We start from the raw sequence: 26,439 nt of genomic DNA, 5'->3' as shown, positions 1-26,439 counted from the left end.
GCCTGCTTGGCCTCCCAGTACGAAGCCAACGCACTCTGGTGGTCGTTTCTCTCCCTGAAAGGCCAAAAGAAGAAAAGCTACCTACTCCCAGCCACAGGGCAGCAGCACAGGAGCCTTCAGGAGGCAGAGCACCCAGCGCCGCCTCCCTGACCGACCAGCCCCACACCAGCCCTGGCTCAGACACGCCACGTCCCCAGTGGCCAACAGCAGCCCAAAGCCCCCGGCAGAGCGCAAGTGGCAGTGGTGGGCCTGCAGGAGCCCACACTGCTCCCCGGACAGGGCCGGCGCACACACGGTCCTGCCCTCCGTGCAGGTTTCAAACGTGTCGTTTATTCACTATCTTGACGACTATAAATAAGTGTTTCCACTATGGAAAAGAAAGTTAGCACAGCACATCTTCATGACTGGGAATGGATTTTCTGAAGTCAACTTCACAGGGTAAAAACTTAGAAAAAACAACCTGAATGCTGGAATTCAGTTCTTTATATAAAGTCCCTTGTAAAAACAAAACAGAATAAAAAAACAAAAAAGGGCGGGGCAAAATTAAAAAAAAGAAAGGAAAGGGAAAGAAAGGAAGGGAAAGAAGACAGGGCAGACAGCTTATTGCTTCTCCTCGGCCTGCTCTCTGCTCTCCTCCTTCACCGAAAGAGCTTCTAACTTCTCAGCCACTTTCTCGGCGTTATCGTTTTTGCCCGATCCTGCTCAAACACAGGGAGACACAGTAAGAAAACAGAAGCACCACTCTCCCCAGCCCGCATGCAGCCCTGGGACACACGCCCCATAGGACAGCCTGCTTCTCCACCCTATGCCACCAAGATGGACTCCAGGGTGACCCCAACAACCACGTGCTCATGCCTGTGACCCTGGTCAGGCTGCTCAGTGACCTCTCGTCACTTGCTACAGAAGCCATCATCGGGCCCCAAGTAGGCAGGTGACCACAAGGACATCTCGAAGCCCCTTCAGCCTCTGCTGGGCTCTAGTCAGATGCCGTGACCTGCTTGCCCAAGTGCCACGAGCCCAGGCCAGAGAGCACGTGCTCAGGGCCCCACGGCCAGCTCACTCCCCAGAGCTCTCCATGTCCCCAGGCAGCTGCATCGCCCTTGACAGGTCAAGGTGGTCACAGCACCCTGGAACGTTTCTGTGGCAGACAGAAAAAGCACCCGCCTGGGGCTGCAGCCAGGTGCAGAGTGAGTCTGCGGGGAAGCCCCACCGCAGGTGCCACATCACCTTTCTTTTCTCTCTCTTCGATCTCTTTCCTGCATTCTTCAAACTTTGTTTTGAATTTCTGTGCATCTACAGAAAGAAAAGAGGAGACTTCTTAAGAGCCTGAGCAGTGAGAGAAACACGTCCTGGTGGCTCTAAAGAGCCAGGATTCACAAAGCGCCCATCCCACGGCCACTTCTGACCCGAGGCTGAGCTAGGCCATCTGACACGGCCGTGGGCTTGCTTTTGCCTGGATGGTACAGTGTCCCGAGTTCCTCCCGAAGCTGGTGCTGTGCCGGGCCACCTCCCTCCATCTGACTCTGTGACAAGGTGGGCAGAGCAGCACAGAGCACCATGGCCTCAGGCCACCCAGGGGCAGGGCATCCTCACCAGGCACTGCTCCCGACTCGTGGTGGAGTAGCCTAGACAGGCCCCGCCCCAATGCAGAGGTGAGGCTCGCTCAGCACCAACGGTCAGCTACTGGGTTCCGAGCCCCGGCACCCACCCAACTCCTCCAGGGCACACTGGCTCCAGCTTTTGACAATCTGGACTGGAGAGATGCCCAAGCAGGGGAGAGGTCAGCCTGGGCCTGTGGATCTCAGCACAGGCTCTGCTGGCATTCAGGTGACTGTAAAGGGACATGCCTGCCCTGGGCAGACCAGCTGGCACAGTCCCCTGGGGTTAAGAGGGGAAATACACTGCTCGTGACCTCAAAGTCCAGGTGCGGCCCCACGGGTATGTGGCTCGACAGGACCTTGATCCCTTCCTCAGGGGCCACCAGACTGCGGGACAGAGACAGTCCCTACCACACGCCCCCATTACGTCACCTCTCCTGGAAGAGCAACATCATTTCTGTTTGCAGTTAAACCACTACGCTATAACGGAGGCGGCCAGGCAGGCCAGGCCCCGACAGCCTGCCGCCCTTCGACTTACTCTCGGCGTTTAGGAAGCGGATGGCCAGCAGCTCCGGCTTGGGGCACTCGTCGGCAAAGTCGGCGTGGGTGTTCCAGACCCAGGCACGGTCACTGCCCGCATTCGGCTTCAGCTCCATCATCGGCGTGACTGGGGGAAGAAGCTCTGTGAGGGTGGTGCCAACTGCCAGGAGGCCAGCCCACCCACCCCCAGCTGCCCCACAAGGGGGCCCTAGTCACCAACCCAAGGTTCCACTTCGGGCAAAACAAGGATGATTTGGGGTTCACAAACTAGGGCTAGACAAAGTCCTCTGGGACACAGATTTTACCCAGTCCTCTTTGAAAACACTCATGTTCACTTAAAACCAGGACCGTCCTAAATTGGGGAGCAGGGTGGCTGGCTCCCGGACCATGAGGACACCATAGCAAGGCTCTCCAACCCCACTGGACAAGGATTCCAAGGCCAACATGGCCACTCATACCCAACCCCTTGGTCCTGCCCCTGCTAGAGCAGCCCCCAGGCCCAGGACACGCAGGGGACCCAGCTAAGCAGGCCCTGCCTTTCCTGCGGAGGGCGCCCACCTGACGGCTGTGTCCACGCTCAGCCACACCATCGGGGCCCCAGCCCATGGCAAGGTGGGGGCAGTGGAAGGCCGAAGCCTGAAGGGGGGTGACTACCCAGGAGGGCAACCATTCTTAGCCTTGCACTGTCCAAGGAGACCTCGGGGGATGAGGACACCAGAAGTGGACACTGCTCGTGACTTGCTCGTGCATCACAGAAGACAGAAACATGGCCTGGAATGAGCACCAACTCCCCATGTCCTCAGGCTCCAGGCAGACCCAAGGGGAACGAAGGAGACAGGCTCCCTAACAACAGAAGTATCCCCAGAACCACATCTGCCTATGCGCCTGGGGCAGAGGTCTCTGGGGACATGGGACGGCCCATGCCCAGCCTGGGGCACACATCACATCTGAACTTGGAGCAGTCCTGGTGAGGCCGCGTGCTGTACAGGGCACACAAAGGTGCCCCGGCCCCTTCCCGCCACGACCCACCCTGTCCATCGAGCGTCTGTGACCCACTTACGACTCAGAAACAACACAGTGACCTGCAAGGGTCTGGGAGAAGCACGGGTGTCAGGAAGACCCCGAGGAAACGATTCCGAGGGGCTGGAAAGACAAAGACCAGGCCAGAGCAGACAGGCCAGGTAGAGGGCGAGAGGACTGCAGGAGCTGCTCCTAGGCAGCTAGCCAGGCTGCGACGTGGGGCCTGGTGCACAGAGGCCCCTCCCCGACCCTTCTGCATCCCCCTCGCCTTCCACCCAGAAATACAGACACTGGACAGGGAGCCCAGAACACAGCTGTTTCTCAACACGCTCACAGCACTGCAGAAGAGCCCAACAGCCAGGAGACAGACATCTCCTGTGGCAGGGTACTTACTGTCACCTCTTCACAGGCCAGGCTTTGTGTGGCTTTTCCTGGACCCTACATCACACCTGACCAAGGGCCTCCACCTGCCACCACCCACTCCCTGTGCAGTTCCACAGGCACCTAAGGATGACCTTCACAAGCAGCCACCTTCTCCCTCCCAGGCACCTGGCACACATGTGCACGCACGCCCCGCCTGGTCCTCAAGCAGGCACAGCACGGTCCCAAGCCCATGCTGGGGGGCTGTGTCCATCCTGTCAGGTCCTGTCTGCCCAGACTCCACACCCCTGCGTGCTATAACCTTCCCCGTAGGTCTGCTCTGGGCTCAGAGGGAACCGGAAAAACTCATTTCCTATTTTAAATTAAAAAAAAACACACCACGACCGTGCACTCCATGTAACAGTGTGCTCCCAGGCTGTCAGCGCAGCCCTGGAAGCCTCCTGCCCACTGCAGAGCGCTGGGCTCAGAGCAAACCCAGGCCCGGGCGGCCACCTACTGTAGTGGTTGGCGCAAATCTTCAGGGTCTTGTCCCTCCTCATGAGAAGACGGATGGTCCCTTTCTCCTTATGTTTCAGGAGCTTGACGTCACCAGTGCCTCGTTCCTTCCATTCTGGGAGATCATTCTCTGAAGCAAATCGGAATAGCTTTGCCCGCCTTCAAGAAAAGCCGTTAAGCGAGAGCTTAGATGTGCAGAGAAATGGGAACGAGTCAGTCAAACGTGTCCTTGGGAAGAGCACGCGTTTTCTGTGTATCACACAGATGGCTATGTGTGACGTCTCCACACACCCTTTCCCTTTTTGTACCGCCAGGACTACAAGTCAAACGCCACCAAAAGGGCAAAACAGCCCAACGAACTCCAGGTTTTTACTTCACGATAAAAAAGAAAACAGATTTCTACAGTCACAGCATTTTCCAACAGAAAGACCCAACCTCTCAGCAAAGCAGCCCACCCGAGTACGCTGGGCGTGCCTGCGGCTACCAAGCAAGGGCAGTCCCGTGCCCAGAGGGCCACAGGGGAAGCAGGTGAGGCTGAGGACCCGTGCCCCACAGGGCCAGCCCTTCTCTCAGCTTCCAGATGCACCCTGTGCTCCCCGGCCCCCACCCAGAGAGGAGGCTGCAGGCCTCTGCTCAGGCCACCAGGCCCTGGTCCAACCCCTGCCTCCTGCCCAGGGTAGCCCCTCACGGGCCCAGGCGAGGCCCCACCTCACCAGGCACCAAGGCCCCAGCAACAAGCACCGGGCTGGGGCGACGCCCTCCTCTCCCCCTCACACCTGCCCTCTGCCTCCCCGCAGCTCACAGGTCCCTTTCTGCAGAAGACTGCTCTCTCCCAAACTCAACCCCGTGGAGTGAGACGCCCTCAGGGCTGACTGGAGCCTGAGGTCCCTGATGCAGAGGCCCACCCTGCAGGCCTCACTTCCCTCAGGAAGGGCCCAGGTCTAGGACACCAGGGAGAGCAGGGAGGGGGCAGCAATAGCACCGCTAGCAGTCCTCACCCCCGGGAGGCGCCAGACCTCAGAGAAACGCCCCCCACCCTGGGAGACCAACAGGGCATGCAGGGCCCCCCGGCCCCCCTCCTTAGGGGTCGCAGCAGCGGTGATGGCCCCACATCTACAGCAAAGCACTCAAATGTTAACCTGGTGTCTTGGACGGCACAGGGAGGGGAGCAGGGGAGTTCCACGAGCTCGGCCAGGGAACACACCAGTGTTTACTGCCATTAACGTGTAACAGAGCCTACAACGTGCTGCAATTCTGAGTGGAGGCAACAGGCCACTCTCGGCAGTGCTGTGACCATTGGGACATCTTGACCCGGCGGTGCCAGCACTGCCTCTCAACAACCTCTGCCGCTGCAGCTCCCCACCGAAGCTCCAGAAGCGCGTGGACAGTAACTATGTTGTTGTTGCTGAGAAAGACTGGCCCTGAGCCGACATCTGCACCCATCTTTCTTTATTTTATGTGCAACGCCGCCTCAGCATGGCCTGACGGGCAGTGCCATGTCCGCACCCGGGATCCAAACCTGTAAACCCCGGGCCGTCGAAGTGGAGCGCACAAACCCAACCTCTCGGCCATGGGGCTGGCCCCGTGTGGAAAGTAATTTTTAATAACTAATCTCAACTCTAACAGCACCCACTTTCACTTGTAACTCCAAGCGTGATTTTGTGCAATCCAAACACTGAGTCAGGGACTCACAAGCTTCAGACAGCTAAGTCCATGGTGGGAAAATAACAACAACTGTAGATACTCCTCCCTCAATCAGATGAAGGGGGCTATGGGAGTCTTAGAGGTGAGGGTGGCAAAGACGGGAGCAGGGTGCTGAGGAGACGCACCCTTGTGGACAGTGCAGCAGTGACAGGATACCAGGGAGCGACTGTGCCCTTCACAGCACTGGCCACCAGGCAGCAGGGGCACCCAAGAGAGTTAATGAACAAGTGGACTCTCAGCAGCCTTGATTTCCATGAGGGACTAGTCATCACACAATTCCAGGCCCTTTCTTCAGCCTCAGTCTGAGTAAAGGTCCGACCAAGACCTTAACACCCCAAAAAACCCGTAACCTCAGTCTTACACTAAAGATAACTATTTCTGGAGCAACATCAGCTTACTTACATTTTAAAAAGCTCCTCTTCATCTTCTTCCAGCGTCTTAATTTCTTGCTCAGGAAGAGAAACTATGGGCTCAAACTGGGGGTCATGGTTGGACTCATCTGCATTCTCGGTGGAGGTATCGTGGTCCTCATGGGTGTCCTGTGGAGGAAGGTGTGGAGGTGAGTGTGCTAGCTGTGAACGTGACCCCAACCAGGCCTCACCAGTGCATCCCTGCTAGTTAAACGGCCTCACCCGAAAGGAAGAACTTAAGCCTGAAGGCTTCCACACTAGGAAAGGTCTGCATGTCCCCCCAGCACAAAGGGAGACACTGGACCTCAGCACCCGCCCCCGAGGCATCAATCGCATCTGTGCAGACCGGCTGGGGCTCCTAAAACTCAGCCACCTCCTGGCCCAGTGGCCTGGAGAAAACTGCCCCATCTTTTTGAGCCTCAGTTTCCTCCTCTGTAAAACACATATGATGCTACTGCCCAGTGAAGATTAAAAGACAGATAAGTCGAAAAGAGCTTCAAGGGGTGTTACCCTTAAAACAAAGAGCAACCCTTCGACTTCTTCCTGGTTGAGAAAAAACTGTGCTCTTGCTTACTAGAAAGAAAAAAAGTTGTTATGGGACTGCTGTGATTTACACAGAATTCACAGGTTTATCAGCCGTTTCGTCTCGGTTCCGGAAGCTAAGTTGGTAAGTCAAAAGAAATCGCATAATAAGAGCCCTAACACTGCGATCCAGCTAAGATAGCTATGAGGCACAAAGGATATCGTGGGTTGAGTCTTACAGAACACGTGGCTTGGGGATCTGCAAGTCCAAGAGAAATCTGGAGACTTCACTACCAAACTCAAGCCGAAAAAGAAAATCTGAGCCTTCGCCGCTTTGCTCGGTGGGACGGCACTGCGGCTCTGCCGCGCGAGCTCACCCAGGCAGGCACCGCAACCCACGGAGCCGCCCCCGCCCTGGTCCGTGCGTCCAGGACCGGTCCACCCGGCCGGAACCAGCTCCCGCCGCAGAGGCCTGTGGCGGCTCGAGACACGAGATCAGAATGAATGAAGCGCTGCGTGAGCGACGGACCGGAGGGAAGCCTGCCAGTGGGCCGAGCCCGAGAAAACCGGCCCCTCGTTCGCGTCCCCGGCGAGCGGCGAAGTGAACGCGAGACCGAGCGGCGCGGGGGCCCCACGTCCCGGTGGAGCTCCGGGCTCACGGGCCGTCCCAAGGTCACGCGGGGCCCCGCCGCCCCGAACCCCGCGCGCCGGCCCCGGAGGCCTCGAGTCCCAGGCCGGCTGCCCGCAGCCCGACCCGCGCCGCGCAGGCCCGCAGGCGCTGAGCTCGCAGGCCAGCGGGGGTTGGCGGCGCCGGCGCGGGCCGCCCACGTGGCCCCCGATAACGGCCTCGGCCCTCCGGCCCCCCATCCCCGCCCGGGCCCGGCCGCACCTTGGCGGCCGCCATGGGGGCGCGGCGGCGGCGGCTCGGCTGGCTCGGTCGTCGCTGGCTCCGCGGCCTCTTGGCGGCTGGTCGCAGCTCCTTCCTCCGCGTCTGGCGCCGACGCCTCCCGCCCGCCCGCTCTTCCCTCCGCCCCGCGACCCGAACCCCGACCCCTGACCCCGGCGGCGGGAAACGCGCCGCGATTCAAAACCAGTGCAGCTTTATTGGCTCAGACGGCGGACATTCTCATTGTCCCGCCCGCCCCGCGCTTCCCGCCAAAACGCCCGCGGCGCATGCCCGACCCGCCCAGCCGCCAGGAGAGTGTGCGCTCCCGGCGGCCCCCGCGCGCACTTCCGCCCCGCGGCCACGCGCGCCCCTCGAGTTCTCAAACGCGGCTGGGATTGAAGCCGGCGCGCGGCGATGACGCTACCGGAAGCCAGGATCATAGAGACGCGCCGCCTGGGCTGCGTGCGCTGGCGCACGGGAGAGCCGCCGGCGAGGCGAGCGCCCGGCGCGGGCCCCTGGCGGGCGGGCGGGGCACCCCATGTCCGACGCTCGGACCTGAGCTACGAGGGTTCGAGTCCCGCCCCCACCCTGGGCGGAGCCGGGGGCGGCCTCGTGGCGGTGCACCCGCCCTCAGCGCCTCTCGTGTGCCTGGCCCAAGGCGAGGTGGCCCTCGTAGGTCCGAGTCCAGGCAGAGGACGGGCCGGACGATGAGTGACAAGCTGGACAACGAAGTAAAGTGAAGGAGATCCTGGGGCGAGACGCGGGCGGAGATGAGAGAGGACGGGGTGGAGATGGGGCGGAGCAGGAACGCCCAAGAGAAGACGGGGAGGGATGGGGGGCGGTGAGAGGGGAGAGGGCTGGAGAAGGGGACAGGAGTGAGGAGGGTAGAAGGGGACAGGGCTGCGGGAAGGTGGTCTGTTGGAGGTCTGCGTGTGGGGAGGGAGCCTGGGCGTCCAGGCCCCAGCCCAGACCCTGCCTGTCCCCATACAGGGCCCTGGGCCCACGGAGGGCTGCGGCCAGGACAGCGGCAGTGCCCCGGGCAGCCCCGCAGCCGCGGCCCCCCAGGAGAAGGAGGAGGAAGAGGGGGCTGGGGCGGCTGCAGAGCCCGGGGCTCAGCCTGGGCTCTACGGCTACATCAGGGACGGCTTGTTCACCTCGGAGATCTTCAAGCTGGAGCTGCAGAACGTGCCCCGCCACGCCAGCTTCAGCGATGTCCGGCGCTTCCTGGGCCGCTTTGGCCTCCAGCCCCATAAGACCAAACTCTTCGGGCAGCCTCCTTGCGCCTTTGTGACATTCCGCAGCGCAGCTGAGCGGGACAAGGCCCTGCGTGTGCTGCATGGTGCCCTTTGGAAAGGCCGGCCGCTCAGCGTGCGCCTGGCCAGGCCCAAGGCTGACCCCATGGCCAGGAAGAGGCGGCTTGAGAGTGAGGGGGAGCCACCCGCCACTTGTGTCGCTGATGTAGTGACCCCTCTTTGGGCCGTGCCCTACGCAGAACAGCTTGAGCGGAAGCGGCTAGAGTGCGAGCAGGTGCTGCAGAAGCTGGCCAAGTGAGTCTGGGCACAGGCCACCCCCTTAGCACGGAGCTCTGCTGCGCTGTGTTGGCTCAGCCTGCCTGGTGCACTGCACGGACACCCCCCGGGCTGCACAGTCTCTTGGGGAGCTAGCCAGTAAGACTCTTAGGCTACCAGTGGGGAGGATGAAGTCCCAAGGGAGGGGTCTGGGCACCTGAACATTTGGAGAGTGGCTGGGGATGGGCAGGGGGCGACAGGCTGAGGCCAGCCTCAGCCCCACCTCACCCTACAGGGAAATTGGGAGCACCAACCGCGCCCTGCTGCCCTGGCTGTTCTCGCAGAGGCACAAGCACAACAAGGCCTGCTGCCCGCTGGAGGGGGTCAGGCCGTCGCCCCAGCAGGTCAGGCCCCGCCCCGCCCCTCAGTCGTGCTGAGGAGCTGCTCGCCAGTCTCTCTCTGCCGTCTTCCTGCTTTGTGTGTATTCCTAGTGTTTGTCCCAGAACCACTAATTGTTGTCAGCCTCATCCCCTGTACTGCTAGGCCCTGTGGGGCAACCAGGCCTCTCGGTCACCGCCATCTCTCCCTCACTGTGGGGTTCCCTCCGCGAACGAGTGCTTGACGGCCAGGATAAGGTCAGCATATCTCTGCCTTCCTTTGCCCTCCCTGCAGACTGAGTATCGTAATAAGTGTGAATTTCTGATCGGCGTCGGGGTGGATGGGGAGGACAACACAGTTGGCTGCCGCCTCGGCAAGTACAAGGGTGGGACGTGTGCTGTAGCCGCCCCCTTTGACACGGTGCACATCCCCGAGGCCACCAAGCGGGTGGTGAAGGCCTTCCAGGAGTTCATCCGGTGAGGACTTGCAACTTGGGCTGGGTGTTCCTCGGAAGTCCTGAGGCGGTCTCAGAACACAGGGCCTGTGTCTTGCTTGGCAGGGGGGCGGGGGGTCTGGTGGTTGTGGTCTCATGGATGTTGCTGGAGGAGAGAGCAGGGAGGCTGCTGGCTGAATCCTGGTCGGCAGATGTCCGGGACTTAGGGCCCTCATGGCTCCCACAGGTCCACTCCATACTCGGCATACGACCCAGAGACATACTCGGGCCACTGGAAGCAGCTGACTGTGCGCACCAGCCGCCGTGGCCAGGCCATGGCCATTGCCTACTTCCACCCCCAGGTCTCCAGCAGGGTGGCCCTCAAGGAGGGGTTGTCCGGGCCGGAGTGAGCTGCGACACAGCCTGACAGGGTTTTTCCTACTGCCTACTCTAGAAACTGAGCCCTGAGGAACTGGCAGGGCTGAAGGCCTCCTTGGCGCACCACTTCATGGCAGGACCGGGCAAGGCCAGCGGGGTGACCTGCCTCTACTTCGTGGAGGAGGGACAGCGGTGAGGAGCCAGTGGGGGAGGGGGGCAGATCCCTGTTTGGGCTCGTGACACTGACGGGCCACCTTGCCACCCACAGGAAGACTCCCAGCCAGGAGGGCCTGCCCCTGGAGCATGTGGCTGGGGACCGGTGCATCCACGAGGACCTGCTGGGGTTGACTTTCCGGATCTCTCCTCACGCCTTCTTCCAGGTAGCCCAGAATCTCTGGGCATCACAAGGACATACAGAGGGAGGCCTGACTTGATGGCAGGACGTGACTGGGACAAGAGCAGCAACAAGGGGTTAGCCTGGCAGAGGCGTGGGCAGGAGTGTCCAGGCGGGGGAGCTGCAGGGCTGTGAGACAGGAAAGGTGGTTTACCGCTGACTAGACCCTGGGACGGCCCTGCCGGAGGGCCGCGTGTGGGTGTGGAAGCAGGAGTCAGGGCAATGCCAGGGCTCTGGTGTGAGCTCTGCTGGAGTCTGTGATGTCTCATGCTGATTCGGGGGTCCCACAAGTCTGGCACTCAGGAAAGAAGCTTGAGGGGGTGGGGGGGGCTGTTAACATCAAGTTGCTTTTTAAAACCAGGAGACTAGGTGAGGTCCCTCAGCATCATGGGGATCAAGGGGCAGTCCAAGGACTGACCCTTGGGCCCTCTGGCACTTAGAGGTGGGGGAGCAGTGGGAGTAGGAGACCTGAGAAGAGGACGATTGAGCTGGGGACTGGGCCACAGAGGCCTCTGAGCAGGAGGGGCATCCGGGGCACAGGGGCTGCAGCGGGGGCTGGCCCAGACAGCAGGGCTGCTCTCACATCCTGGGTGCCACCGGCCCACCCTCCAGGTGAATACCCCAGCAGCCGAGGTGCTCTACACCGTCATCCAGGACTGGGCCCAGCTTGACACAGGGAGCACGGTGCTAGACGTGTGCTGCGGCACTGGCACCATTGGCCTGGCCCTGGCCCGGGTGAGCCCTCCTGCCCCGGTCAAGGCAGTCTCTCCCCACTCTACCCGTTTTGTTCCTCGCCTCGTGACCCCCAGTGACGCGCAGCTTAAAGACTGAGAGGTTAACCCCCACCCTGTCCCAGATCCTTTTCTATTGCCCACATGATTCCTGTTATCCCCCTCCCCCAAAAGCCCCCTGGGGCGGGTGGGGTGCCATCAGTGTGTGCCTTTTTCTTGCTTCAGAAGGTGAAGAGAGTCGTGGGGATTGAGCTGTGCCAGGAGGCCGTGGAGGATGCCCGGGTGAACGCCCGCGACAATGGTGAGAGCCATTGTCCCACACAGCGAGTGGGCGGGCAGGCCCTGGGGGGCAGCAGTCATCCCTGCATGTCCTCAGCACAGCACCTAGAACCCACCAGGAGGGCAGAGGGTGCGAAGGGCTCCCTGAGGACCTAGTGTGCAGCCACAATGCCTGGGGCTGCCCGACAGGGAAGGAAGCGCCAGCAGGCTCCCTGGCCAGGTCTTCCTAAGGCCCCTCTAGCCAGGGGCTTCAGGATACCAGGCAGCTGGGCGGGCCCTGTGGGGGTGGATATCCTGCATCCCCTGACAGGGCTGCCATGCCATTTCCAGAGCTGAGCAACGTTGAGTTCCACTGTGGGAGGGCTGAGGACTTGGTGCCCACCCTGGTGAGCAGACTGGCCTCCCAGCAGCTCGTTGCTGTCCTGGACCCACCCCGCGCCGGCCTGCGTGAGTGGCCTCCAGTTAGGGGGTGATGTGGGGAGAGGCGGGCAGCGATGTCTGGGTGGCACACATCAGGCCTGATGCCCAACCCCCCTGGGACCCCCATACTCTCACTGAGGTGAGGGACCCGTGGGGACTCTTCCTTGAAGAGTCTGCCTCCTCAGATTCCAAAGTGATCCTGGCCGTCCGCAGAGCTGAGAATCTCAAGCGGCTCCTGTACGTCTCCTGCAACCCCCGGGCGGCCATGAGCAACTTTGTGGAGTGAGTGTCAAGTCGGGGGCCTGGGGTGGACTGGGGCCCAGCACCCAGCCCCACGCCCCCCATAGGAGCCCCTGGCTGGACCCATGTGGCTGACCATGACACTCCATTCCCACCACAGCCTCTGCAGGGCCCCGTCTAACCGGGTGAAAGGCACTCCCTTCCGGCCTGTCAAGGCTGTAGCCGTGGATCTGTTCCCACAGACCTCGCATTGTGAGATGCTCATCCTATTTGAGAGAGTGGAGCAATCCAATGGCTCAGGGGCCCCGGAGCCCCAGGATTCTACAGCCCAGCCCCCACCAGGGCCCCCAGATGACACCCTGCAGGGAAGCGGGGTCTCCCCCTCTCCCTAGGCCTGTGGAGCAGCGGAAACCAGCCCTTCCAGAACAGGGCCCAGTTTGCATCACAGGAGCAGCAGCCCAGGGGCTCCCTGAGACCTTGCCTTACCCCAGGACGCTGAGCCACCAACCATGGAGGGCATGAGACCTGGCCACCCTGCCCAGGGCCATGGGATCCTCTGCCCCTCTGCCACCCTCCCCGCCCCGTTCTTTTTGGACCAACTGGGCCAAAAGAGCCAGAATAAACAATTGCTGAGCCACCAATGTTTCTGTGATGAGCCCAGAGTTTTGGCACACAAGTGCTCGTGTCTGCCCCCCACTACAGGTGCAAAGGAGCAGGGCCAGGAGGGCACCGAGGGCACCCCATGGGGATAAAGCTAGGTCTGAGTCTCTGCCTCCTGCCAGCACTGTCAGCCCTGGGCACAGCCGAAAATCAGCTGCGGTGTGGCTGAGCATTGGCGCAGTTCTCCCAGTCCCACTGCATGGCCGTAAGTCACAGCAGAGAGCTTGCTATTTGATAGAATGGCTGGTTTTATGCTTAACCCTGAGAAGCAGACATGCAGATCTCATGGCCAGTGTACACGCTAGGGGGAGAGCTCAAGGCAAGGTGCCGGCCCCGCCTACCCTCCCCACCCTGGGCAGGCCCAGTGGTCAGCCCCTACTTTTCTCTGTGAGGGGAGGACCCTCCTGGGCCTCATCCCCAACCTGAACTTGAGCCCTTAAGGGAAGCCACCTCCCTAGTGACCAAGTAAGGAGCCAAGGGTCAGACTGGATGCTGCTCAGCTGCTGCAGGACCAGCTGCGTCCAAGCGAAGGCTCCAGCCTTTCAGGGGAGGCTCCAGGAGAGGTTCTGGACAGTAGAGGGTCCTCCAGCCCACCAGCCTCCCACAGTTAGAAGAAACAAACACCAGCCATTCTCTTTGGACAGTTTTGTTTTATGTGTTCAGACAATAAGGCTCACCCTTACAGCCGTGGCCTAGCTGCCACCTGGAAGGTACACAATGGGCTGTGGCTGCACACTGTCCCTGCCCTCCGCCCGCACTGCACGGCTGTGTGCACACGACCCTTGCACCTACACACAGGACAGGGAGGAAGGGCACAGGAGGCCACAGTGAGGCTCGCCCGCCTCTAGTAACACATGTGCACAAAGCCTTGGCTCACGATGGTGCATCTGGCTGTTTTAAGGGCAAACAGTCTGTGTCAAATGATTATTCACAGCTGCAAACCAGAGGCAAGACAAAAGCAGGCGTCTAATTACAGCAACTTGATTTGAGAGTTTGTTTTATAAAGATCAACACAGGAGCCAACCTTGGTCACACAGGTGGTGAGGGAAGGATACACTGTGGCTGGCCCACAAGGCCGACACTGTCTTCCTGAAAACAAATGCCATCAACCCCACCCACGGGGGATGTGGTGGGCGAGTGGCATACCCGTGGACCAGGACAGTGCAGCCCAGTGCTGGGCTCCTGCATCCAGCAGTGCGCCACAAGTACATGGCACTGTGAACAAGTGCTGGGCACAGGGAGCCAACGGCTCACCGTTACCTTGCACGTGGGGACAACCCAGGGCCCCAAGCACAACCACATCCCCTGGGACTCAGGGCAGGGGACACATCCGGCCCTGCACCTGTCCACAGAGGTCACCTGGAGAACACAAGACTGCTGGTCAGAGGAGCAAGCTGGTCACTAGGCCTGGCTGTGCGGGGCGGCTGCCCTGGAAACCCAGCGAAGCCATTGTCACAGGGAGCAGGACAGCCGCCCTCCCCCTGCTTGCGCCAGCTCTGGAGAGGAGCGCCAGTTTGTGATCAAGAAGGGATTGCACTGAAGGTCCTCGTTTTCTTTTTTAAATAAGTCTACGTGCTAAACTGCATTAATTGTTTATATATCTGCTACATGATTCCAAATCTATCTTCTACTCTCACTGTAAAAGTTTCTTTCCAAATGCTAAAATATCATAAAAGCTTTAAAAATTGATGAGTGGATAGATGGACGTGACTGTGCAAAAATCTTTAGTAAAAAGTTGCCAGAGGCCAGCGAAGGTGAGGGGCCTCAGTGTCTAAGGTGTGTTTTTAGGGCATTAAGACTTGCTCAGAAAATTGGACCACACCCCAGCCCCAGGGCCAGGGCAACAAGCCAGGTGGAGACTGGCAGACCTCATACTAACACTGGCAACACATTACAAGGATGAAGAATCATCACCTTGATGGTTTGCCTGAAACCTCTGAAAAATAGTTCTGATGCTAAAATTGTGTTTATTTTAAACGAAAAAGGACTGAAATACTCCTTCTCGTTGTATCTTTTTCAGAGAAAAGGGGAAAACAAAGGAGGCAGGGAAGGGACTGGGGTGCCAGCGTGTGCCTTCTGACCAGGTCCCTGCACTGGCCCACAGGAGCCCTGGGCACAGAGCACCACAGACTCAGGAGTCACTTTCTCATTTCATCTGTCATTAAACTATCATTTCTTATCAGTGCATATTATGTACTAAAATTCATGAAAACCTTCATAAAACCAGTCTGCAGCAAATCCATACAAGCAGAGGTCCACAGTTGTCTTCAAGCTCTTGGCTTCCACTTGTGAGTGCAGGCTGAGTCCATCTTTGAACCTGTCCACTCAGACCTGTGGGCGGCTCCCAAGGAAGAGCTGCGGCCTTGGCTGTCCCCGTGCACCGGAGCCCCACCCCTCCGGCCCTGGCCCTCAAGACACGCAGCCGCGGGGAAGGAACTCAGATTGGAGGCCTGAGGCTGCAGTGAGTCGCGTGTGGTCTCTCCAGCAGTGGAGCTGGCAGCCCCCTGCACCAGGCCCCACCACCTCCCTCACACATCCACAGTGCAGAGGGGCTCGCCACCAGGCTGTGCAGATGCCACAATAGACATCTTGGGCTTCTTCCGTGTCTCCTCCTGGAAGAACAACGAAGGTTAGTGATGCTGGCAACGTGGGGACATGCAGCCCTACACTGGGCAAGAGGCTTCAGAGGGAGACGAGTGGGTGAGGGGTGAGACCAGCAGAATGGCACCCATGCTCTGTGATGCCAGGCTGGAAGGAGGAGGGAAGGCCTGAGGAGCAGGCCAGGTAGGGGCTGAGCGGGACGGTTTCCCTGGAGGCCATCACAGGGCACCATGTGCTGGCACTTCCCTGGGAACCAGGACACACCCCCGAAGTGAAGGGCCAAGGTCACAGCCGCCAGGGACAAGCCACCTGGGTGAGTCTCTCTCCTCACGGCCCCCTGAGGGCAGGAGTGAGGCGTCTCCTGGACTGGAAAGCCACACAGATGCAGACACCTCCTTCTCAGGGTTTTATATATGCCCGGGCTAAGACCACAGCTAACAAAGGCCCTGGCCCAGAAACCCCACAGGTGGGTGGCTTTAGGAAGCTTCACCAGGACTGAGCCCTCCCCAGGTTCCCTTGTTCTGTGAGGCATGGACTCGAGGACGAAGAGGTCAAGGATGGCAGTGTCACCCACAAGAACCCTGGCCGATGCACTGTCTCTGCCCTCAAACGGCTGGTGCTGAGTGGGGACCCAGCGTCAGTGCACAGGAGGCCAGGCCCTTCACAATCACAGGCCAGGGCTGCCAGCTCTCTAATTTAACTAAAAATGAAATGACTGGATGCAAGTAGCAGGAATGCTGAAGCTCAAGGAAAAGCAAATCTAATCTGGAAGGACTGAGGGCTCACTGGGAAGACGGGCCTTTTCAGGTGCCCAGGCAGTGCCAGGGCCTCAAGAACCAGTGACGGATTCCTGGGAAATGGCCTTCCCCGACAGCTGCCAGTGTGGTTCCAGCTCAGTGCCCCTCTGCTGTCTTTGGGGCGGGGGTATGGAGGGCATCGAGGAGCTGTGATGTGTGGTTCTGGCTGGGATGGTGCTGGCAGGGCCCACACACTCACCCTTTCCTCGGCCAGCCTCTTCATCTCCTCCTGCAGCTTGCTCAGGATGTGCAGGTTCGGCTTGTTCTTCTTGGCATATTGCTGCAGCTCAATCACGCTCTTGTCGGAGGTCTCCTGGGGAGCACAGTGCTCTCAGGACTGCCCAGGGCCTCACAGGCACCCTCTGGCCAGGAGCCAGAGCTGCACAGCCCCACAGTCGACCCGTGCCCAGCAGGCTGATGCAGCAGCAGAGAACGTGGAGCAGTCCACGGCCACCCCCACGTCCGCCCCATCCTCAGCAGGCTGAAGGCCACAGCCTTCTCCCTTCAGGGGGCAAAGGCACCCTAGCACCCAGCTGCCACTGCTCCTAACCCAGGCACAGCAGGGAGGCTGGACACACCTCCAACACGGCCAGCAGAGACCGCATACTGCTAGATGGGACACGCCCTGGCGGTACTGGGGCCAGCTGAGAGCCTATCGGCCCCAGAGGCTGAGCTCTCTGCAGGCCCTATGACTTTCAGAACAGCATCAAGCTGTCTTGAGACCCTTCCTGTCTTAAGAGGTCATCTCTGAGGACAAGTGCCATGCCTTGGGGTACCAGACTCCACCAGCCCTCCAAAGCCACGCACTGAGGCCGTGCCTGGGCTGGACCCCTCACCCTCCAGCTTAGGAGGAGTTCCCACCCATGGACCAAAGCAGGCTTTCTCTCCCTCAGTCTCAGCCCAAGACAATGCAGATGTAAAACACACACAGAAAGGCAGAAGTAAGCTTCATCTGCACTGCATCTGAGTCTTCTCAACAACACGTACCCTGAGGTTCCTTTAAGCACCTTGGGTCCCAGTGTCACCTCCCTCACCCCACCGTCTCATGCCCAGAGTGAGGGCCTCTTCAGGAATGGCCTGAGGGCCCACAGCATGGTCCTCAGGGTCACGACCCTCCACACCAACCACCCTCCACTTACTGGGGTGTGGATAACCCAGACTGTTTCTGTAAACACCAAGGGAAAAATTTTTAAATGTAACACTCACATCCCAACAATTCCCTCCACCCCACAAAGCACACAAACCTAAGGGTATTGGTTTAAATCTCAAGATCTTGGCAAAAACAAAAACAAAATAGTGACACATACAAGCTTTTTAGGTAAAAGTAAACTAGTGTTCGTAGCCAGGAGCACTGCCCTTACATGCTCGCCCCTCAAGCCAGCAGGTGTCCTCACATTAGCATGAGGGGTCCCTCAGAGAGGCCCGGGAGGGCCCAGCTGCTGAGCCTTCCTGGGACCTGCACCTCCTGCCTGGCCCTGCGGCTCTGCCTGATGCTCCAGACCTCTCCCTCCACAGCCAGAGCTGGCCCAGGCCTCTTTGGGAAGGATGACCCCACTCTCACCATAAAGTCACAGACGTGGCCCAGCAGCAAGCCTGAGACGCAGCTGTGAACAAGAGCAGAGTGACCCAACTGTCCTGTGACAGCAGGACCCCAGCCGTGGCTGTGGCTGGGGGAGGACAGGACACAGAAGCTGGCCAAGGCCCGGGGGAGGGTCTGGTACCTGTTTGACCATCTTGCTGCTTTCGCGGCCATACATACGCAGTAAAGACCCCCAGTTCTTGACGTGCGGGTGCAGGAGCTGGAGGATTTTCTGAGAGGCTAACTGTTTTCCAACTCTCTTATTTTTACCTGTGAAGAGAGAGAAGAAACATGGAGAGAGGGAGTCACATCCAGCTGTCCACACAGCTACCTCACCTCAACAGCAGTGCCCCTGCCATTCCCCCCAGCCAGCTGAGGGCATGTGCTATAGGAAGGGGTGGGAAGTGCTCCGCCACTGCACTGAGCATGGGCATCTCGTGACCAATGCCAGGACCTACCCCTAGCCTGCTGTGCAGAGTAGCCCACGAAAGACTCTGGGAGGTCAGGACAAGCCCAAGGTCACATAGCTTAAGAGGCCTCCCTCCTGCCACAACCCCACATTTCTAGACACACAGACAAGAAGAAACGAGGCATCACAAAGCACGTGGCCTGGGGCTCCTGGGGGGAGGGCAGAGGGGAGGGGCTCTACCAGAAGGCCTGGAGGAGGAGAATCCAGAGGATGTGTGTGCTCTGGAGGAGGTTTCTGGCAGAGGGAAGGCAGGGCCAGGGCGCAGAGTGGGTCAGGAGAATGGCAAGTGCCAGGAGATACCTCTGGCCAGGGGGGCCAAGACTGGCCAGGCTTCCAGACAGGGCCTCTCAGGCTGGACGAGGGGATCACAGCGCCAGGATCCCTCCTTTGTCCCACGCCCTGCCCACCTGCTCAGGAGTGCGTCTCAGCAGGGAATGGGGTGCAGGGTACCCCTGGGTCTGAATGTGGTCCTGCAGTTTTCCCAAGGCCCACATATGCACTGCCTTCTCATTTACATAGCACTGGCTTTGTTATTTACTGCAGTTACAAAAAGTTTTCTTTTAAAATAAATATAAGTATAAAATAAAAAAAAATATTTTTAAAAGTGGCTATTTCAAAAACCAAGTTAGGTAGAGGATACAGGTAGCACACCCAGACCAGAACAGAGGGGCAGGCGCACTCAACACACGGTGCAGAGCACGGCACGGTAGAGCCCTGCTGCCCTTTACTGGGACACCCCTCCTCCCACCACAGGGCCCAAGGGCTAGACAGCGGCAGTGGTGGCAGGAGGGGAACACATGGCCCAGCCGAAATGACCAGCCCCAGCCAGGGAGAGGGAGGAGGACAGAGATCGCACAGACGGATGCCACAGTCGCGCCTCAGGCTGACTGTTGCAGATGTGGCCGTGAGGTGCTGGTGGACACAGTGCAGCTTGGAAGTGATGCCAGGGCAGCGGCCAGGGACGAAGCCACAAAGGCTCGAGGCTCTGGGAGAGGCCATAGGCAGCAAGCCGGCAGGCGACACCCCCAGTGGCCGTCTAAAAGCGTGGTGGGTAGCAGGAGGAGAGGAGGGGGCCCTTACACCAGCCGCGCACTGTGTGCTTGCCGCACGCCATGACATATTCGCTCTTCTGGTTTTTACCAGGAACCACTTCAAACTTGATGGATGTGTCACCCATTCCATGGTTTCTTTAAGAGAAAACAAAGACAACAGGTGATATCAGCTGAGGAGGAAATGACTGCTTCTGGAAAGCCCTTTCTCTGAAGACAAGCCAAGCCTTTTCCTTGAACCACTTCTCAGCCGAAGAGATCCTCCTAGCACACCCAATCCAACCCCACGGGGCCCTGATGGTCGCCAGGCATGAGGGGCTTCTGTGCGTGCGGGGAGCGCTGGCAATGGCTCGGACTCAGCATCCCGTCGTGAACCAGGATAAACAGCCAGTGAGGGTGCTGGCGCCCGAGGGAAGCCCCCGCAACCTGACTTAGGGGGAAACACCTCGCCCTACCTTTTAAGGCACTCGTGGAGGATCTGATAGGGAGACAACAGTCCGGCCTTGCTGGTCAGCTCGTAGACCCGTGAGTCCTCGATACTGATGTGGTTAAAATACTACAAAACAAAGTAGCCGCCCCTGAATGCTGGGCCAAGCCTGCCGGCCTCGCACAGCTGCTCCCCGTGCTGCTGCCCCCAGAGGCTTCCTGTCCTCTTCACTACCTCATGGAGCACGCCACCCCCACAGCCCCTGTCCAGCTGCCCCGAGACAGAGTGAGAACGGCACTACTCGAGGCTAGAGAGTACGCTGCGCGACGGGGTGGGAGAGACGGGTGCCGTGAGGACCCAGGCTGCATGGCCGGCCAGGCCTGGCAGGCTTGCCTGAATCTGAGTCTGATCAGACAGTTAGAAATCTAAAGATAAACAACCTTAGGAGAAGAACGTGAAGGTCGTCATAAGTGAGATGAGAGCAGAGAGGAGGTAAGCCAGACACAAACGCTGCCCTCCTAAAGGCCAAGCTCCCTGGAGGCGGAAGCGCCATAGCACAGACCAGCCCAGGAGGCTGCCAAGGGCCTGGCCCGGCTCTATTTTCAAACACAAAGTCGTCCTGGCTCTGAAACCAATCACTGTGACCAAAGAACAGAAAAGTTATGAAAGGTTTACAGGAAACCACTTAACCAGTCAGGGGAAAAAGAGAGCTCTGCAGGGCTCCACCAGCCCAGGAGGTGGCTCTGAGCCCAGCCGGGCCCTGGTGAACGCAGGGTACTGCCTGGCCCACTCAGGAGCACAGCCCCCTCCCCCGCAGGGACAGCCTTAGTCTCCTGGGGCCGCCATAACAAAGTACCACAAACTGCGTAGCTTAAAACAAGATTTACTTTCTCACAATTCTGGAGGCTGTAAGTCCAAAATCAAGGTGTCAGCAGGGCCCTGCTCCCTCTGAAGCCTCTTGAAGAGGATCGTCCCTTGACTCTTCCAGCTAGGCCCAAGCTCTCCTTGGCCTATGGCAGCATCACTCCCATCTCCACCAGGCGTCCTCTCTATCCCCCTCCCCTCTTCTTACAAGAACATTTATGACACTGCTGCTCTCAGCGGGAGGTGGGGGTTCTACTCTCTCCACCTGCTTCAGCAGTGAGGCAGACTCTCGTGACAGTCAAGGATGGAAAGGCTCTGTTCCTGAAGAAGACTGCTGATTCTGATGAGCAGGAAGTCCTCTTGCTATCGTTTGGCTATTGTCTTCCATCAGGTCCCCACAAGACGCCTCCACTCTCAAGTGCCCACATCAGTGTGGGTCAGTTTCCAGAGAGTTATTCACCAGGACGTCAGGGCCTGGTCCCGTCCTCAATGGCTGCCAAGCAGCCGAGCCGTCAGCAGCGCCTGGCTCTCCCTCAGCGCACGAGGACCCACTCTCTCACCAGCAGGCAGCACCCAGGCTGCGGACCTGCAGGCAGGCTGAGCATGTGGAGTGCACCTGCGTGCCCTGCAAGCTCCAGGAGCCTCCCTCACAGGGCTGAGGCCGACACACACGGCTGGAGAACACACACCCGGAAGCCCAAAGACATTCAACAGCCTCTGGTGAAGGCCCACACCACAATTCCTTGCACCAAGTGGCCTCAGCCACACGTCACTAACGGTTAACCTGACGGGAGCATGGGGACTGCAGCTCAGATTGCACAGGCAGAGGGAGAAGCCCAGGTGGCCAGTGCTCAGCAGCCAGCCAAAGACCACGAGTGAGCACCAAAGGCAGCCCAACACCCATAAATCCAACAATTTAGATAAAATGGACCAAGGCCTTGAAAAACACAAACTACTGAAACTGCTCCATTCTATTCAAGAAATTGAATTTATAGTTAAAAACTTTCCCACAAAGAAAACTCCAGGAGCGATGGCTTCACTGGTGACAACTATCAAACACTTAAGGAAGAAGTGACACCAATTCCATACAATCTTCCAAAAAATCTCAAGAGGAGGGACAAGTGCCAACTCATTTAATGATGCTGGGCGTACCCCAATATTAACACCAGACAAAGACGATACGAGAAAACTACAGACTAATAATCTCCCATGAACACAGATGTAAAAATCCTAAACCAGGTATCAGCAAACTGAAACCATTAACACACAAAAAGGAATAGATACCATGCCCAAGTAGGACTTACCCCAGGAATGCATTTTTTAAAAATAAATCAATCACAAACACAATTCACTATATTAACAAATTAAAGAAGAAAAACATTATGATAATGTCAATAGACACAGAAAGAGCATTTGACAAAACCCAACACCCTTTCATGATAAAAACACTCGAGAGACCAGGAAGAGAAGAGCCCTTCCTCAACCTGATAGAGGGCATCGACAGAGACTGACAGCAGACATCCTGCTCAGAGGAGGGATTGGTTGCTGGCCCTGAGATCAGGAACAAGAGAAGGGTGTCCACTCCCCCGACAGCTACCCCACTCTGTGCTGGAGCCCCCGTCAGAGCAGGAAGGCAAGAAAAAAGGCAGACAGCTGGACTGAAAAGGAAGCAGGCCAACCACCTTCCCACTAGACAACCTGATCCTGTACACAGAAATCCCAAAGAAACCCACAAAAAACTACTAGAACTAATAAATTAAGTTCAGCAAAGCCACAGAACACAAGGTCAATATACAAATAATAAATTGTATCTCTATATACTAGCAATCGACAGTCAGAATGGAAACTAAAGTCCTACTCACAACAGCACCAAAACACAGGAAACACTTTAGCCTAAATGAACACGACACGCGTGGGATCTGTGTGCCAACAACGGCCCAGCACCAATGAGACATCCAAGGCGCCCTCAGCAGATGGAGGGACATGCTGGGCTTGCAGATTAAGACTCAATGCTGTCAGGATCTCACTTCTCCCTAAATGTATCTACAGGTTTAACACAATTCCAACCAAAACCCCGGTAGAAATTTTTGTAGATACTGACATGCTGTTTCTAAAATCTACATGGGAAGGCAAAGGAGCTAGAATAACCAGTGTTTTTGAAAAAGAACAAAGTAGGAAGGTTCACACAATCTGATTTCAAGACTTCTAGTCATCAAGACAGTGTGGCACTGGTGAAAGGACAGACACAGATCAAGGGGACAGAACAGAGTCCAGAGACAGACCCACACTGACACGGTCACACGGCTCCTGAGAGGGGCAAAGGCAGTCCTAGTTGAACGGAACGCCTGCCACAGGCCCCGCAAGCCCATCTGCAAGGTCAGCAAGGCTGCCCAGGAACCCACACAGCCTCACAGCAGCCTACTGCTCATCACCGCAAATAGAGACGCGCCCCACGGCCCTCAGGCAAGCAGGGAGGACCTCCACAGAGCCCTGTGGCAGGCACCACTCAGCACCGTCAACGCGGCACCAACACCGGTGAATCCCACAGGCATCGCACGGGGTCAGAGCCTGATTCAAATGTAACACCACCGACAGGACTTTCTGGAACTGGCCAACCTACAGGGATGGTTCAGTGCCTACCAGAGAATACAGATGAGGGAGTTCTGCCTACAAAGGTGGCAGCGCGAGAGAATCTAGGAGGGGAGAACACGAAAATGTTCTGTCTTGCTTGTGCTCTTGGTTACATGACAAAAGTATGCATGTGTCAAAACTCACAGAACTGTACCCAAAAGTGAACTTATCTCTAGGTAAACTAAAAAGTAAAGGTGAAAAAAACCCAGAAACAGTCACTAATGCCTAAATTCTAGAATAACCGTGAACCAACCAACCCACAAAGGCCGTGAACCAAACAATGCAAAAGTAAACAAATGCCAAACAGAAACCCCAGGCCTGTGAAAGGGCGTGGCCCCTGCTCTGGCTGTGTGCCCCCTTTTTAACCAGCAAGCGTGCTCTGCCCCAAGCCTCCGCTTCCCACAGCAACTCGCGATCTGGGCGCCCTGCATTGGTGCCACCTTGTGAGTGGCCTCACAGACGGCAGCTCACGCAAGAGCTCCCACAGCACCGGGGCCCACCCGGCCCACCTTGGCAACTTGCCCTCCCCTCTGGAGTGCAAACAATGAGGACGCTGCCCCCCAGAGCCCAGGCTCTGGTGCCACACGAGCACCACGAGGAAGAGTGGTTGCCACTGCCCAGCCTTCACGAGAACGTGAGACAGAAACAGCGGGGTTTGAGCCAACGCTCTGGGAGGAAGAGCCAGCCACTCCGGTCAGGCAGGAGTGAGGCTCTAACACCCCAAGCTGACAGAGAAGCCACTTGCTCCTCTGACAGAGTCTAAAACAGGGACAACACAGAACACATGTGTGCGCACACATACATTGTGTAACTCAGAAGCGTGAATAAAACCTCTCAAGAGACGTGAACACAGTTGGTCACTGTGTCCAGTTCCTGGCACAGAGCTCCTGTAAACCCTTAGGATTTCCTGAGCCATAAGAGTATCTTTTGTTATTTAAAATGAACCGTCAGGACCACACCTGAGTTTATGCTGACCAGGTGGCTCGGGGTGGGGTGCCCAGACGGCTTCAGGACGCGGCTGGTCACCAGAAAGACCAAACACATGCTTAAGTACCTCTTCATCTGGCCGTCTGTTTGCACCCTTTCTAATAAACCAGTAAACATAATGCTTGCTCCTGAGTTCTGGAAGCCGGTGTAGCAAATTATCAAACCTATGGGGAGGTCATGGGCATCCTTGAATTTGTAGCCAGCCAAGCAGAGTGTGGCTAGTCTGGGCAGCCCATTGGTGGCTCGCATCTGGTGTGGGGCAGTCCTGTGGGATTGGCCTTTAACCATCTGAGCCTGGGACCTGAGCCAACTGCACACAGACAGTGTTGGACCTGACTGAGCTGTAGACACTCAGCTGGTGTCAGAGAACTGGAGAACTGACACAGAAAGGCCCCTGATGTGTACAAGACAATCTATTAACTGGGATTTCCAAGCCCAGCTGACACTGCCCACATGGCCCCTTCCCATGTGCCCTTCTCCACGTGGGGAAACCTCCTTTCTCAGGCTTGTTCTTGATGCAATTTCTGGAAAAATCCCTTGCTTTCTAGAAGAGCCCCAGGGTACATGGTGAGAACCTGTGTCCTACGAGTCTCCAGCGGGCAGCACCACCACCGTGTGCATCACCTTGCTGGCTGTGTGGGAGAGGGCGGAGCAACAATGCACATCAGCATGGGCTTGCCTGAGCAAGGCTGCCAGCAACCTGCAGTCTCTGTCACAGCAGACACTTCCGCAGAGGCCCTGACGTGAAAGGCTCCAGGGACAAGGCTACAGCCACAATGACCCCACAGATCAAGGACTGAGGGCAGGAGGAAAGATGGACAACAGAACGAGTGAGGACAAAGACCGCCAGCTGGTCACCAACAAGACCACGTGCCTGCAACAGAGAAGAGGCTCTGCGCAGCTGACTGCCAGGTCCCAGCACCAAAAGTGAGGCGGTGACAGGGCTGACAGCGTGGCCTGGGCACACTGCCCCACAGGTGTGTATCCCAGAGCATAGCCACACGTGAGGAGGCCACACTCAGGTGGTGGGACTGCAAAGGACAGCTGGGACAGGGCAGGGAAGGGCCTGTCATACCCAGTTGAGATATCAGTCTAGCAGGGAGCACAGGCTGCTTTGCAACACACACAGCCACCCAAGGCTGGAAGAGCACGGAGGACGCCCCGGTCCGTGCTGGCCGGAGGGAAAACTGGGTGGCCCCTGCCCAATGGGGCCAAACACAAACATAAGCTAAAGTAAGAATAAGCACAGAGACTTTCAGAGTGAATAAAAAATGGACTCAATTGTTTAGTCACTCAACAACCAATCAAACAAGATGCTGTTATCTCGAAGCCTACAATACTAAACAGAGACTCTTTTGGAAGTTCCCTTGAAACCAAGCATTCCCAACCTTCACTCTACTAGCCCTGGAGAATTCCCAATGATCTCAACATGTCATAATTTCTCAAATCAATCTTAACTCACCTGAATTCTGTAAACTCTACCACAATAATATCCACAGGCAAGTGGGTCATAGATCCTACAAGCTAGGACAGGTGAGACGCCCCCCCCAATCTAGGGGTCACAGCAGAGCCTACTCAGATCAACTGGTGCACCAAAGCAAAGCCCCATCATCTTCCAGAAAGGCTGCTGCAGCCACACACCCCTGCCTGCCCTGGCCACAGCCGGCGCCCAGTGCCAAAACCACCATCATGCCTTCATGCGTCCCCACCCCGTATCAGAGGTCAGGAAGGACAGGGGATGAAACCTACACAGCCCAGGTACCATCAAGTGCAACGACCCATCCCAAGGGTCGGGCAGACCAGGGACGGTGTAGGGAAGGCTCATCCAGTGCCTGAAAGCCTCCCTGCACACCGTCGCTCCACAGCCAGCTCGTGCAGAAATCAAGCTGATGACGCGACTGCTCCTGGAGGAGCCACTCCTTCTAGGCTGTGTCTGCTCTGAGTATGTGTGCCACTGATCTGGGGCCTGTACTTAACAATGAAGCACAGAAGACACTGCAAACTTGAATGTAAGTCAACAGTGCCATGGGTATTTTACCATATTTTATAATAATGTAA

The 26,439-nt window shown here is 57.8% G+C and overlaps 3 protein-coding genes and 1 non-coding gene across 7 annotated transcripts in view; 1 reads left to right on the top strand and 3 right to left on the bottom strand.

Moving 5' to 3' along the window:
• Nucleotides 1-465: 465 nt before the first annotated feature.
• Nucleotides 466-7,715, bottom strand: RANBP1 (RAN binding protein 1). The gene is made up of 6 exons (XM_046641453.1): nucleotides 7,560-7,715; nucleotides 6,141-6,277; nucleotides 4,036-4,193; nucleotides 2,137-2,265; nucleotides 1,228-1,293; nucleotides 466-698 (listed from the first exon to the last, which is right to left on the bottom strand). The coding sequence occupies exons 1-6, from the start codon at nucleotides 7,572-7,574 to the stop codon at nucleotides 601-603; spliced, it is 603 nt and encodes a 200-aa protein (XP_046497409.1). The 5' UTR covers nucleotides 7,575-7,715; the 3' UTR covers nucleotides 466-600.
• On the bottom strand, nucleotides 1,072-1,197 carry LOC124227508 (small nucleolar RNA SNORA77). Its single transcript, XR_006885515.1, has one exon. It is a non-coding gene; the product is annotated as a small nucleolar RNA SNORA77 (small nucleolar RNA).
• A 285-nt stretch (nucleotides 7,716-8,000) lies between the features above and the next one.
• Nucleotides 8,001-12,973, top strand: TRMT2A (tRNA methyltransferase 2 homolog A). Of its 3 annotated transcripts, none has more exons than XM_046641451.1 (12): nucleotides 8,001-8,287; nucleotides 8,547-9,103; nucleotides 9,360-9,468; nucleotides 9,737-9,918; nucleotides 10,123-10,237; nucleotides 10,330-10,445; nucleotides 10,522-10,633; nucleotides 11,260-11,382; nucleotides 11,604-11,679; nucleotides 11,988-12,104; nucleotides 12,263-12,359; nucleotides 12,560-12,973. In XM_046641451.1, the coding sequence occupies exons 1-12, from the start codon at nucleotides 8,264-8,266 to the stop codon at nucleotides 12,837-12,839; spliced, it is 1,908 nt and encodes a 635-aa protein (XP_046497407.1). In that variant the 5' UTR covers nucleotides 8,001-8,263; the 3' UTR covers nucleotides 12,840-12,973. The 3 variants fall into 3 exon arrangements, with proteins under 3 accessions (XP_046497407.1, XP_046497406.1, XP_046497408.1); XM_046641450.1 differs by having other exon boundaries at nucleotides 9,608-9,918; nucleotides 12,478-12,847; XM_046641452.1 differs by having other exon boundaries at nucleotides 8,002-8,287; nucleotides 12,478-12,847.
• A 984-nt stretch (nucleotides 12,974-13,957) lies between these two features.
• Nucleotides 13,958-26,439, bottom strand: part of DGCR8 (DGCR8 microprocessor complex subunit) — a 36,328-nt gene continuing 23,846 nt past the window's right edge. The window contains exons 10-14 of one of the 2 annotated variants that reach the window (XM_046641448.1): nucleotides 19,928-20,028; nucleotides 19,504-19,610; nucleotides 18,097-18,224; nucleotides 16,575-16,688; nucleotides 13,958-15,589 (exon numbers count right to left, since the gene is read on the bottom strand). In XM_046641448.1, coding sequence (XP_046497404.1) covers nucleotides 15,506-15,589; nucleotides 16,575-16,688; nucleotides 18,097-18,224; nucleotides 19,504-19,610; nucleotides 19,928-20,028 — 534 coding nt within the window. In that variant the 3' untranslated portion in view covers nucleotides 13,958-15,505. Of the gene's footprint in view, nucleotides 15,590-16,574; nucleotides 16,689-17,936; nucleotides 17,980-18,096; nucleotides 18,225-19,503; nucleotides 19,611-19,927; nucleotides 20,029-26,439 lie in introns of those variants that run through there. The other variant, XM_046641449.1, reaches the window with a different exon arrangement.

The sequence above is a fragment of the Equus quagga genome, chromosome 15 (assembly GCF_021613505.1).
Source record: "Equus quagga isolate Etosha38 chromosome 15, UCLA_HA_Equagga_1.0, whole genome shotgun sequence".
Taxonomy (NCBI): domain Eukaryota; kingdom Metazoa; phylum Chordata; class Mammalia; order Perissodactyla; family Equidae; genus Equus; species Equus quagga.
Note: the sequence above shows the minus strand (reverse complement) of the source record. Positions and strands in the feature narration are given on the sequence as shown.